At 31.3% G+C, this 15,431-nt stretch overlaps 1 protein-coding gene and 1 long non-coding RNA gene across 2 annotated transcripts; both read left to right on the top strand.

Moving 5' to 3' along the window:
- The first annotated feature begins 9 nt into the window (after positions 1 to 9).
- Positions 10 to 6,574, top strand: LOC119191849. Its single transcript, XR_005113544.1, has 2 exons — positions 10 to 529; positions 3,691 to 6,574. It is a non-coding gene; the product is annotated as an uncharacterized LOC119191849 (long non-coding RNA).
- A 301-nt stretch (positions 6,575 to 6,875) lies between these two features.
- On the top strand, positions 6,876 to 14,971 carry LOC115451080 (solute carrier family 35 member B1 homolog). The gene is given in 8 exon segments (XM_030179274.2): positions 6,876 to 7,187; positions 7,189 to 7,293; positions 7,511 to 7,633; positions 8,333 to 8,566; positions 9,119 to 9,180; positions 9,920 to 10,067; positions 11,375 to 11,510; positions 11,775 to 14,971. Coding segments are annotated over 8 exon segments (963 nt in total). The 5' UTR covers positions 6,876 to 7,100; the 3' UTR covers positions 11,843 to 14,971.
- The last annotated feature ends 460 nt before the right edge of the window (positions 14,972 to 15,431 follow it).

The following is a 15,431-nucleotide window of genomic DNA, read 5'->3' as shown; positions in this document are numbered from 1 at the left end:
GTACTTGTTTAGTTACCCAGATTAAAGGTGAAACAAAATGTATGAAAAATGGACCTTAAGCTATAACCTTAAGTAAATTATTAAAAGTATCACTGTCTTTCACATTGTTCGACAATTTATTAGACAGCTGTGCACCAGGGTCGTAGCTTAGCGGGGGGTGAGTGGTGGTGGGCTACCTTAAAATACTAATGCAATACCTTAATAATCAACTATAACAAACTAAACATTTTCCATTTCTTATAACGAAGCCTAACAAACTAGATGCTTTTTTTAATTATATATTCCATATGTGGAATCCTCTAATGAATGAGTCCTCTAAATTGCTCAGTAACAATTTGACATCGTCGGGAGAATTAATGGACTTCAGGATCTTTAGGTCATCAGCAAACATGAAAGGTGTGGAATGATGCAAGCAATTGATAATGTCATTTATGAACATATTAAAAATAACAGTCCCAAATGGGAGCCCTGTGGGCACCCCAGAAGCAATATGATGGAAATTGGAACTAAAACCATTAAGAACCACATGGTAAGTGCGACCAGTAAGATAAGATTGAAACCATTCATACATGTGCCAAGAGTACCCATACCGGATAACTTCTGCAGCAAGAGTTCGTGAAAAACGTTGTCAAAAGCCTTACTGAAATTTGTATATATTACATCAGTTTGCATGTTATTGTCTAAGACTTCTGAAAGCAACTCAGTAAAAGAGACCAAATTAGTGCTTGTTGAGCGAAATTTAACAAAACCATGTTGGTGTTCAGTTAAAATGGTTTGAAGTAAGCTTCCAGATATGGAAATACTACAAATTCAAAAACAATTTCGCCATAGTAAAAATAGAAATCGGTCGATAGTTGGACATTAATGTGTTATTGCCCGACTTGTGTATCGGCACCACTCTAGCTACCTTCCATTTCTTTGGAAAATTCCGGTTTTCAGTGATTTTTTATAGATTTTACAAAGTGGACTAGTCAGATTTCTTGTTCATGCAACAATAAAATTTGGTGGAATATTGTCTGGGCCAGAACCTTTGCTTATATCAAGAGTCTTAAGTTTACGTGAAACTTCATTAAGTGTGATGTGCAACGACGTAAAACTACGAGTCCAAGTCCGAGGAGTAACTCGCACAGCTATCCATGAAATGATAAGAAAAATTCGGGTTAGCATCGACATTCGACTCCATTAGTATCTTTCTCGTACACTGATGCAAAGTGCGAAGCAAACATATTACATATTTCAACTTCTTTGGAACTAACTTGATTACCATCGGACATCGAAGCTGGGAGAAAGCAAGATCCTCTTCTTTTGGCCTTGATGAATGACCAAAATGATTATAAAATTTTTAAATATTATCTTCTATACTTTCAAGATAATGTATTATAACATTTATTTAATAAGGATCTGCAACTCTCTCTGAGTAATTTAAATTCTATTCCATTTAACGGGTTCTTAAAAATTTATAGCATTGCCGAACCTTACTTTTTTTCTCAACATACATATGAGGTTGCGATTAAACCCAACCGGATACTTATTACTTCTTAGTTTAAATTTAGGTACATAAAGTTGGATAGTCTCATGTAAAATACCGTAGAATTTAGTGAGCATATCATTGACGCCGTTGTGACCAAGTACCTTTTCCCAATCTACATTATCGAGATGTTTCCCAATAGCATCGTAATCGCCTTTCGTATTCTCGCATCGTATCTATGGGCGCAAATTTATATTTAGTGATTATATTATTATGAAAAGTCTAGAATATTAAAGAATGATATTTAAATAAGTATTTACAACCGCAATTCTGTTATTTATTAAGTTTCAGAATAAATTAGAAACTGTATTGACTATTTGAGTGTTTGGAAAATAATGGATATTTATTTATATCATTATTTAATTGTTTATGTAATCTAAACGTCTAAAGTAAATTCAATTAGAATTGTTAATATTATCCTGATTTCTATATCATTGTTTTAATCTATAAGTAAAAATATTCACACCTTGTTAATAGCGGCATCTGTTAGAAAATAATGTAAAATAATAGTTTGCTTACTTAAAAGTTATTTATGTAAAGTAATATTATATCTAATTATGTAAAATTCATTATAATATTAATTTTGAATATTCAGCTATAACCTACGATTTATTGTACAGTAATTTTAATTATTTTTCTAAAAAGGAAGTTGCAGTTAAATTCACTATGACTCAATTGGATTATATAAAGCCTGGTCATTTTAAATTCACTTCACTTGTGTTCCAAGATCAAGAGAGAATAAACCAACCAATATTAAGTTTGTGTTTTCATTATAATGGACTCCGAACACGTGGATACTGGCTTATCTCCGACATATCCATAATCAGATTTCTTTATTTAATTTCGTTACCATATCAATCAATGAATCAATTCATTTATTTTGCAAATATGGGTACCTTAAGTATTAGGTGGTGTATTTTATAACATAGCGTCTTACCATATTTAGGCGAATGACGTGCAAAAATTACAATATAAAGTTAAGCTAAAATAACAATTTAATATTAATATAGTATATTAATATAGTATAGCATTAGGTAGGTATGATAATATAATATAATCTATCACAGTTGTTACAAATTGTTACACAAAATTATTCCTGTAAATATTCTCTTATATAATAATATGTCTTATCAATTAAAAAGGTTTTTAATTTACGTTTAAATATATCTATGTTTTCTATGTTTACAATACAACTTGTAATTTATTATATTATATTCTTGGACCCATGCAGATACCGCTCTTATCTAATAGAGCTGTATTGTTAGGTGGCATTTTTATTTCGTTTGCTATAATATTTAGTGTACATAATATATGTAGGTTTCTTTTTACAAATATTGAAATTTCGTATATAAATAAACTAGTTAATGTAAAATTTTTCCTTAAGTTCCTTCCAGTTTTAAGTTGCAGTACACCTGGAGCCCTAAAAATCGTATGGCTTCTGCCTGTAAGTGATAATTTATAGAAAGCAATTTAGTTGCTGACCTATTCTTGAAAAAAATAAGATAATGATTTCTTATATTTACGCGAATGTTAGACATTGAAATTAAACTAATTTTCGGATTCTATCGCGGTGTTCGTATTTTATTTTCTCCCGACGTTTCGAAGACTTTTGCAGCCTTCATGGTCACGGGGGATCATGACCATGAAGGCTGCAAAACGTCGGGAGAAAATAAAATACGAACACCGCGATAGAATCCGAAAATTAGTTTAATTTCAAAAAATAAGATGTTTTACTTTAAATTAATTTATAAATGGTTTTCTGTAAGCCAATTCACAATGTCCTCTAATGCCTTATTTACTCTAGCCTCTAGTAATAACTGAGTTTTCTCAGAGAATAGTACCGTACTATCATCAGGAAATAAAATTATATCATCATTACTGATCCTTTTCCTTTCATGTTTCCAATAAATCGTATTCTGTGATTAAATTAACCACTTTCCCCAACTTGAAATTGGCATAATGTACAACAATTGTCATAAAAAAACCTTAATATAATATGTTAAATTGCCGTATTCTTGTGAAAGTATTGGCCAGAATATCAATTTCTTTGGGCCATTTAATTAAATATCTTTAAGCTCATAACAGATTAAATAATCATACCATGATTAAAATCGTTCATTTATTAATTTACTAATATATTATTTATATTATTAACATTTCAGGTCAAATTTGCAGCCCAAGTTTTTAGCCGGCAAGTGGCTACATCACTAGAAATCCAGATGAAGTCTCTGCTATCTCCAGGATCATGATTACATAAGTTTAAATGAAGACATTGGAAATGGTTTGTTCACAGCAGAAATTCTTCTTTTTATAAATAATTTGTTTGATAGTTTAAATGGTTTTGGTCATTATGGGAATAAGTTAAAACATGCTCTTTCATATAATTCGGAGCACATTGCATTCTGGAATGATGCTGTGAAAAAGCTAGCTTCAATGCGCTTTGACGCTTCCAATGAAAGGGAAAGGAAGCCTTTATCACTGAAGCATTTTGAACATAATATAAAAACAATAAAACATTTGTGGTCAGATCTGCTGAGAATTGATGGTGTTAAATTTTTAAGTCTTAGACGTCTTAATCAAGATCCGATAGAAAACTTTTTTGGTCAAATAAGGGCACATGGTAATTTTAGTACAAATCCTAATTGTACTCATTTTGTATCGGCTTTTAAAACCTTGTTGATTAACAACATTACTACCGGTAAATCTTTATACACTAATTGTTCTGATGATGATGACAAAATGTTGGGAACATTAAAACATTTAGTCAGCCACCAAAAATATGGTTCATACACTGATAGTCTTCAATGTAATGAAACTAACTTTATAGAAATTTCTATACCTAACGAGAATATATTCCAACATAAGTCTGTACCATATATTGCTGGTGCAGTTTGTCGTTTTGATGTCCAATTTGAACTGCAAAGATTGTGATAATTGTACAAAAGCACTATTATCTCAGAGAGAGTCATTTCACGAATTAATTAATTTAAGAGAATATAGTTCCAATGTAGATAGGTTATGTTATCCTTCTAATAATTTTAGTCAAATGGTCTGGCAGAGTATTTACATTATTGACAAGATGATGCCATTTCTTTGCAGTGTTTATATTTATTCTGACTTAATAAGTAATTTAATAAAATATATTGACACTACTTGGTACAACTGTAATATTCACAAAACGGCTGTTATTAAAGCTTTTTGGTCCTACATAGTTAGAATGCAAGTTAAGCAGTGGTGTATTAATTTTAATAATAGAATGAATAATATTGATTCAAGGCCTAAAGATATAGAAATGGAAACTCTAATCCGTGAGAAAGTCACAAAAGGATTGAGTTATAGATCACAAAGAAGGCGTAGTTCCTAATCTCACTTAATAAAAGTTCTTCATAGTATTTTGTCCACAATTATTACGATTTTTGCAAATGAAATTGATGTTTTTAAAGTGTATTACCCACATTTTGTGGTTTTAAATTAGCTATTATGCTTTCTGTTTATTGTATAAAATCATAGTAGTTTTAAAATAATCTTCATTATGGTGACTGTTAAGCAAATAGTTGTTAAAATCTTATATACATAATTATGCTTGTACAACCTAAAATGAGCCTACCAGATAATTGTCAAGTAAATAAATTACATTTCTACAAAAAGTATTATGTGTATGTTTCCCCAAATTGTTCATATTTTTATTGATTTACATTGTGCAGAATTAGTAATTTTACCTTTAATTTAATATTATATTTTCATTATAATGTATTCAACATTTTCTGTATTTTGTAGCATTTTTAGTAGCAAATGTGCCATTATATGATATTGCAAAATGTTAAATTATGCATGGAATGCTTTTCGTGAGAGAATAATCATATTCAAATAAATTCTTAGTTTTGTGTTGTTAGATTAGTTATTATATCTAATGCATAGTGTATAATAGTGAATAGCTTAAGTATGGCTCTTTATATTGTGTAAAATTATAGTGCTAGTCTTCACAATTATCTTAATTTTGCTAACTGTTAAGCAAGCCGTTGTTAAAATCTCATATGCATAATTATGCTTGAACACGGGTAAAATAAAAATGTTTATGTTTCCAAAATAGTTCATATTTCTATTCATTTACTATGTACAAAAATATTAATTTTACCTTTTATTTAAAATCATGTTTTCAATATAAAATATCTAACATTTTTGTCCTTTGTAGTAATTTTTCTTTCAAATGTGCCACTAGTCAGTCATTGTATTGTCATTATTTTTAATTTTATGTAAATTGTTACTGTTAAATTTATATGCAATCCAATTTTGTTTCTTGTAAGTTATTGTTGATTTATATGACAAAATATTAATAAGTGGAAGACAACCAACAAATCATGTTGTTGCATTTGCCTTTATAATATTGAATTGTAATGATGAAAATTAAAATTATGTTGGTAAATGTAAGCGGCTGAATGGTGTGCACTATTTATGTATTTGCTTTATGCCAGTCCATGTTTTTAATCCGTGCACCACCTTATATAAGCTATGTGACTACTTTGTATACAACATCTATAAAAAATATTTGGTAATTGATGACAAAAAAATAAGCCCGGAGTTTCTTTCTGCCTTTCTTCTTCGGGTAGTCATCTCTTAGGTAGCTAGTGAAAGGCTGGTGGATTAGCTAGGTAGGGGCCTATATTGTATTCTTCGACGGCGAAGATCGTGATGCATTCCTTTTATTTTATTAAGATTATATCATATACCTTTTGTCCTGTCGGCCCGAGCTGACTTCTTTCGTTTTTTTATCCTTTATATATCAATTATTTTTTAAATTTTAGCGTCTGTAGTGACTCAGTGGTTTGTTCATTAATTTATTTGATTTGTTTTAAACGTATCATAAGTACAGCAATAACTTTGTTTACCTATATTTTATTTTATTGAACAGAAAATGCAATTATACGGGCTGCAATTTTAAGTAAAAATTATTTTCGCTGGCTATCGGTAGATTCTGAAATTATGGTAAATTGGGCGTGAAAAGTAATGAAAACATTACTAATAAATCTTTATATTTAGATAAGAAAAGTTGTTTTATTTTATTTGTCAATATTTTAAATGGGTAAACACGTGACACTACATTTACGCCGTGTACTCACTGTAGCAAATCGATAACCGATTTTTTTGTATTAGTGTGAAACCAGCCTAAGCACATCCTTAATTATTTAAAAATCGGTATATTCGGATAAATATCGATTTTCAATACGGCTACGTCTCTAGTACTACGGCCATATTTATTTTTCAACATAACCTGTGTGTAAGTGAGAATAATAAGGGTCATAGGTTTTTCACCCGGGAAAGAAAGAGTTTATTGGTCTCTGGTGTGTCATTTGAATGGTGGCGCGGACTTTATTATTGCCTACGTGTTAAATATTTATTTGCTAACTGTTGATGTAAACTTTTATTTAGGAAATATGTTAAGAAATAAATAAATCTCATTACGTGTCCAGGCGTTAGTGGTTTTGGTACCAACGTGACACTTTTATTTTTTTTAAGCACGGAAGCTTTTTCACTATAGTTTTATTTCAGAATACGTATAACTGAACGAAATAAAATGCCGAAGTCCCGAAGCGAGTTTCGTTTTGTATTTTTCGCTTTGGCGATATTTATGTGTTACTTTATATTTGGTATGTTACAAGAAAAAAATAACACGGGGCAAGTACGGTGAAAATGATAAATTCACATGTGCTCTGTGCTTAGTTTTCATGCAGTGTCTGGTTAACTATATTTTTGCCCAAATACTTATGGTGAGTATATAAATTAAGGTAGCTATTTAATTAATCGTAAGCTACAATAGTTATTAATGAAATGTTGCATAGTTTTTGAATTGATAACATTTAGACAGACTTGGTGGGAGGACTTTTTATATTATGAAAGGATATCCAAAGCATTTAAGTGACATTTTCTGTGTGTACTGCAAGCAGACTTCTAGTCATACAAAATTCATGTCAATATCTGTTTCAGTTATCATGGAAGCATGAAACGGATAACACAAGAGGCATTTATTACTTTTCGTCAGCTCTAACATATCTCTTAGCCATGGTGTGCTCAGTTATGGCACTGCAGTGGATCAACTATCCAACACAGGTAATTTAGTATGCAACAATTGCAACAACAGTTTTGCCAAAATGTGCCTGCAATGTAATACTTTATTTTTTGTCAAGCAATTCACACATATTTTTTATACACAGAAAATCCAGCTCTAACTAATAACAATCCACAAATGTTTAAGAGTAGTTGGGACATTTTAGCATAACCCAGTCTAATTATAATGGTATGCATTTCTAAAATCAATGTTATATTTGTTAAAACATTAACTGCCAATAAAAAGTGCACTTTACTACACTTTAGCATTGACTGACTTTTAATAACTTATAATACAGAGTCGAAAACCATTCCATATTAATAATACAAATTACCTATATATTAATGTAAATAAATAATAGGAAAAGACAATCTATGAGAAATGGCAAAATCAAGAATTTTTACTTGGCTTGGTAGGATGAATTGTCCTAGGTACATTAATGTTGGCAGTCAACATGTTACATAGAGAGCAACACTTGAAAGGCAATCATATCTACCACAATCAGTAAACTTTTCAGTGGTGATTTAAATTATACCATGTATATAAGAATACCAAATAATAGTATGTGCCTTTCAAGTTGTTGGATGGTGCTTCTACCGTTTATGGGTGGTTGTATCGCTTACCATTAGGCAAACAACAAGCTTGTCATGAAGAAAAAAAATGTCTTACAACATAATTTCAGTATCAATTGTCTGTTACAGGTTGTTGGCAAGGCAGCAAAACCCATTCCTGTAATGTTGCTTGGTGTTCTCATTGGACGTAAATCTTATCCACTCAAGAAATATTTATTTGTATTCCTCATTGTTACTGGTATTGTTATGTTTATGTACAAAGACCAGAGCACAAAGGTTACAAATGAGTCCCAAGGATTTGGTATTGGGGAGTTACTTCTGCTATTATCTCTTACCATGGATGGACTTACAGGCGCAGTGCAGGTTTGTACATACATAAAGCTCACATCTGTTTAACATATAAGAGGGATAATATACTGCCTTTTCAATAAACAATCCTAATAGCTTTTTTTATTATGAAAGTGGACCAAACAGAATTAAAGTATTTTTACATGCACATAAATGACTGTTTTGTTGGGATCAGATTGAATATCTAGATAGTTGATAGACAATAACTATTTTATTATATATTTAGGGAACAAGATTAGTAGTTTGCGTATTGGATTGTTGATTTTTGTACTTACATTTATTACACTAATTTAGTCTGCTAATTGATTTACACAGATACAGTGTACTTCAACAATAAAAGTTTATCGTTCACTTTCAGAGTAGAAAGTTTCTAAATCATTAGTTATTACCAAATATGTTTGTTGTAAAATGTAGATATATCAAACATAAAATAGAATATACAGCAGCCATTAATTAGTGTTAAAAAGAAGAAACCAAGGTGTACAAAAATAGTTTTATTTGTAAATTTTAATTGAGTTCGTAGTTTGAAGAATACATAATAATTATTAAAATGTGCTACGATTCCAGGAACGGATAAAAAGCGAGTCTTCACCTTCAGCTTACTCCATGATGTTGAATACTAATTGGTGGTAAGTACAACATACCTCTTTATTATGTAACTAGCGACCCGCCCCAGCTTCGCACGGGTGCAATGCTGATACTAAAAACACTACAGAAAAACTGTGATTGTTGTATATAAAAACATAGCAGCCCGCTCTGGCTTCGCACGGGTACAACATAACAAAATAACAGTACTTCTCCACTATTTAATGGATGTTATTATACATATAAAACTTCCTCTTAAATCACTCTATCTATTAAAAAAAAACCGCATCAAAATCCGTTGCGTAGTTTTAAAGATTTAAGCATACAAAGGGACATAGGGACAGAGAAAGCGACTTTGTTTTATACTATGTAGTGATATACCTTTTTAAATATATTTTTAAATAATATAATGTGATAAAAATCATGTCAATATTATGTATTTCATAATGTTCAGAGCGATTGCAATTTTATATTCATAATATTATAATTATTATATAATATACCTTTTTAAATATATTTTTAAATAATATAAGTGTGATAAAAATCATGTCAATATTATGTATTCATAATGTTCAGAGCGATTGCAATTTTATATTCATAATATTATAATTTATATAAACATGCTATGTTGATACAAATTATATTGTTTTTTTTTGGTAAATGTTGAATATCTTTGTGATGCATTGCGAATTTTGCGAGTAATGTGTACTGTCTTCAATGGTGTTATTATGTACTTAGAACAAATATCATGATATGTGTTTATATATTTTTCTATTATTTCAGGGGAACAATTATTTCTGCCATTGGAGTGATGTTGAGTGGAGAGTTATTTAAGTTCATAAGCTTTGTGTCGATGTATCCTTACATTATTGTATACCTCGTCGCATTTGCTCTTATGGGTGCAACAGGACAACTATTTATATTCTTTATGGTGAGTTGTGTAAAATGCTTTCGGATTAGACCGTAAGAGGTGTAATCTATACTATTATATAAAACTGAGGAATTTGTTTGCTTATTTGAACGCGCTAATCTCAGGAATTATAAGTTCCAATGAAAAAAATATTTCAATGTTGAAAATCTCATTTATCAGAAAAGTCTAAAGGGTGTATAATATCACGCTATGTCCAATAGGAGCGGAGCATCAATAAAAAATGTTGCAAAACAGAAAAAAAATATTCCTTTTGAGAGTTTCCGTTGCGTGCGCTCAGTTAACGTTTAAAGTTTATATTCCGGGAAGATATATAGCGTGATTTTATAATGGAAAACTGAATCCCGGATAAACTTTCGCACGCGTTTATATACTTTTTCGTATTTGTATAAATTATTACCAATGCGCACTGGGCCATCGTGGTGGACTAAGGCCTAATCCCTTTCAGTAGTAGAGGAAGCCCGAGCCCAGCAGTGGGATAGTATATAATACAGGGCTGATATTACTGTAGGAATGGCACGTTAGTGTGATGCTTGGAATGGAATGTAAAGTGTATGAGCGAGATGAAAAGAGAGAAGCGTGAATGACAGACGAATTTTGGAAATGACAGACTAAAGACGTCAGAGAGAAAAAATATTAAAATGCAATTAACTTGAAAAGTAAAGTTTTATTTTGTAACTAATCCCACATTACTATTATTATTACCTTGAGCGGAATCCTCCTTTCATGTAATTTAGAATCCTCTTAAATATAAGTAATTTAAGAAACTAATCTGAACAATACTCCTGAATGTCCAATCTTTCTCACCTATTTTTGAAACTATGGTACCATTAAATTTTTAAAGCCTTATAAAACATTGACTGTTATTTTTAAAGATATCAAAAATACTGACTTTTTAGTATATTTAACAAAATATAACTTATTTAATGATTTATTATCATTATTTTTATTAAGTTTTTGTAAAAAAATAATTCGCGACACTGTTATCAGGCCGAAAAAGCGTCCGATTTTACCTCAACGCACATTATATCTACTGTGTACCACTATTTTACTATAGTAATGTGATTTGAGAGGATATATTGTAAGGTTTAGAAAATACATATTTGCACCAGTTAAATTATGAGACTGACTCAGTTTTTTTATTTTGTTAAATGAAATATAAAATTAATATTGAGAAATATTGTGTTAAGAAAAATAGTAGCGCACCATATTGAATAGAGGCCTGATATGTCTACACTTGCTCTATGTCACGCTCTTAAAAGAAATATAAGTCATCGTCAGTATCCTGTAATCTGTGTGTGTAATTGCAGGTGTCGGAGTTTGGTCCCCTACCATGCTCGGTAGTAACCACAACAAGGAAGTTTTTTACGGTGCTCGCCTCCGTTATCATATTTGGCAATGTTTTAGCTAGCAGGCAATGGGTTGGCGCCGTCTTAGTTTTCACTGGTATGTTTTATAGCAAAATATATATTTTTTACGAACCGATTTTATACATTTTGTAAAAAAAAATAACTTTTCAAAGCCAATTATTAATTTAAAGTTTTAGTGGCATGTCTTGAAATACATTCGTTTATTTCATTGCTTTTATAATCAGCTGGCGAATACAATCATTTTCGGTGCAATATTATTTGGAAAAACTATGGTTTTCCAATTTAAAATTGGATGGTTAATTTATTGCATAAATGAAATTCATAAAAATTTCTTTTACAGGTTTGTTCCTGGATATTATGTACAGTAAAAGTAAACCCCAGCAATCGAAGAGGGTAGCTGAAAAATGAGTGATTCACAAATCTGTAAACATATCATAGCTAATACACACGTAGCTCAAGTCTCTCGTACAGTAGATAGGCCCAGCCAAGACGTCGCAATCAAGTATAAAGCAGTATAGTCTGTCGCTTAGATATGTCTTCATATATATTTTTTTTGTTTTTTCTTAGCGTTAACCATTATACAAAGGCGTCTTGGCTACATCCCAGATGTTTATTAAAACATCGTATTCGTTTATCGTATAATATAAAAGTTAGACAGACACTGGCGCACGCAGTTAATGTTCATAGTTTCTGCGTGCACATCCTATGCACCAAAGGAGCCACGGCCTAACCTTCATGACATGACGTCCCGTTATAGGGCGTCCTACTGAGTTTCGAATGCAGTGTGACACGATTAAACTACGTAACACCATGCTTACTGACGTAATTATACGCCATATTTTGTCACGTTCGACGTTCAAATTCCTACGTACCCTAATGCACATATCTTAAAAACTGACAACAGCCACAGCGACTGTATACGGGAGACCAAACAAAATTAACATAGCTATAAGATTTATTTATTGTCAAACATACTATTGTGCAGTACCAAAAGATCATAAAATCAGCTAGATTTAAGATTGAATAGTGTAATATAGATTTCTTACATTCCCATTCATCTCCTTTGTATCATACTGTAAACTGATTCTATAAGTAGATAGCTGTTTCACGTTGTACAAGTAAATTTTACTGGTCAGAAATATAAGGAGATCAAATAGTTACATAAATGTGTCATTAACAACCATGTTCCTAAATAAATGTTAATCAAATAGCACCAACTAAATTACCTGTATTTACTTGAACATGTGAAACAGGGCCTAAAATTTCCTACTAACGAGATAAAGACTGACGACTCAATTGCTAGCATTTTTTTTCCTTTGCCTCAGATCAGTTTATAAACTCTTCCTGAGACGAATTAACGTCATTTTGCAAGATAAGTTTTACAAAACAGATACGTCGATTTCCATTTTTGTACAAACTTTAATACTTACAACGATTTATATCAAGAGCACAAGAAAAAAAATGTAAAAGATAACGCGTATCCCGAATTAATACCTACTATATTATCTCAGGAAATTAATTGCATTATTGTTACAGTAAATATAAATTACTAGCGATTATAGCAATTTTAACCTTTATAACTTGAAGATCGCTGAATTGTAGGGGACAGGGCTACAAATTGAATTACAAAGCCCTGCATGTCAAAACACTGCACACACAATCCTCAGATATTGCTAAGTATCACAAGGCCTAGTTCTATTCTACTGGGTACAATGTCTCAAACCGAAAAACAACATTGCTGGCACAATGATAAAAACAACATTGCTGGCACAATGTTGCTCGGCGACAATGATCATTGCGGCGGTACGTACCAAACCGGACTCGCATCGAAAAAAATTGCCATGTAAACTTTTGGCACTTTTACTTGTAATATTTATTTAGTATACTTAAAAAAAAACTATTTTGTGGTACACTCGCGTATAGTATAATTATTCGTGTATAGTATATTATAGTGGTATAAGTAGGTATTTGGGCGTGCTGTACACATGTGAATAGTTTTAGTTGAAGACTTTTCATACCATGACGTAGTTTATTATTACGATGTTATACAGAGCAATAGGGTATTTTACTATAAGCATTTGATTTTTAACAATCTTTGTGTGATAATAAGAAAATCAAGCACTCTTGCGAAAGCAGAAATATAATTGGTTAAAAAATTGGCAACAATTCATATTTTAAACATTGTAACTGATTCGACGTGTTCAACAATCATCATCAAATTTCAAACAATTCACACAAATATTGTTGAATTATAAACCGCCAACGTGAATCACTCCGTCCATTGGTGAAAACAGTTTGAACATCCGTTCGATAATTATTGAGTTCATTGCGTTCTGACAGTTGACATACAGCCTTGGCGAGGGACTTTGTTTTATAATATAATGAATGGAATTGTGATAAATAAAATGTCTAATAAATTTAGAAAAATGCACGGGCGCTCATTGTTCATATACACGTCTACATACCATAAAACAGAGTAAAGAAATAAGATTCCTAGGTAAAGTAACTTATCTACATGTGTAATCTACATAAAATGAATGTTGTACCTGTCATTCTTAAGTTACCATTTTTATAACGGCTCTTCTAGAATCCAATCTTCGTTGCGGGTAAAGCTATGCACGCGGGCGAAACCTCGAGCAACACCTCGTCTGGTAATAATTTCGTTGCACATTTTATTTTTCCAAATCGTAGTCCTATATACCCCCCCCCCCCCCTCCCCGTCTTACCGATAAGTAATATTTTAATGGTCGTTATTTATGAATAGTGTTTAAACTTATTACTTTAACCTAGTATGAATTTATCAAGTATTTTAAATATGTAGTTAATGATAATGACTAATTAATGACTGATTAATTACCATTACCATTTTTTTTCAATGTTTGTAATATTTTCGTTAGTGTAAATATCCGTAACACAAAAAAGTATATAAGAAAGGTTATAAAATATAATCTAATACTTACCGCATGAGAGCGTAGCGCAGCGTAATACGTCTAAATCAAATTATTGCTACTCAATAAGTGTAATATTATCATCATCAGAAATCTAACTGTAAAAGGTGTACGCATGTTTGCATTACAAGTATGTGACAAACATAAAGCTGGAACTACATAAATTGTCTTATAATTCCCAGAATAAGATCAGTAATGTAATAATATTATGTGACACAGATATAAAATGTTAGTCGTGTGGCTCCCTAAACAGTTCATTTTATTCTCGAGTACTTGTATAGTTTGTTTTTCTGCTGAACTGGTACCCTATTTCAATGTTTTACTTGCCGCAGTTCTCAATTAATAATCCCAACCGCTTTTATTTCATCCATTACGTAAATAGACCGTTAGGGATAGTTGTCATGTTTACAATTCAATTGATTTATTTACGAACACAAATCGAAAAATTAAATTGGCATAGTTTACCGAAAACAGCTATTAGCAAAATAATTTAGGAAATAAGTGGAGTACAACTTCCAATGTTTTAAGTGCAATCATGTATTTATATGTTGTAAACTTGATAAACATTATAAAAAAAATTATACACATCTTTAGTGTTTCATTGGAATTTCATTTATTATTAGGAATCAAACAGAATACTAAAATTAAGTTTTATATTACCTCGTGTTGACCGTGTGTTGCCGCAGTCTCAACAAACAGAATACTTCGCTTCCCTTGAAGACAAGGGCTATGCTATGCGCCAATATTTTATAAATTTTAATTTATTCACTATTTTAGTAGAAAAGTTCTCTAGTTGAGACCACTATCTGGCACGCGCAGCGTTGTAAGTCCTCCTAAAAGGTGGACAAACGACCCCGTAAAGGCCGCAGGAACACGCTCCTATCAGGTTGGTCTGGAAATCCTTGGGGGAGGCCTATGTTGAGCAGTGAGCTTCCAATTTCCAAGGGCAAAATAAGAAAGGAATATATTCACTGTTTATATTTAAGTACTTACTATTTTTAGTAGATTGTTGGGTCTTATGGTAATGACTACCACAAGTACTAGGTAAA

The sequence above is a fragment of the Manduca sexta genome, unplaced genomic scaffold (assembly GCF_014839805.1).
Source record: "Manduca sexta isolate Smith_Timp_Sample1 unplaced genomic scaffold, JHU_Msex_v1.0 HiC_scaffold_1999, whole genome shotgun sequence".
In the NCBI taxonomy this organism is placed as follows: Eukaryota; Metazoa; Arthropoda; class Insecta; order Lepidoptera; family Sphingidae; genus Manduca; species Manduca sexta.
The sequence above is the reverse complement of the archived record's forward strand: the minus strand, read 5'-3'. Positions and strand labels throughout refer to the sequence as shown.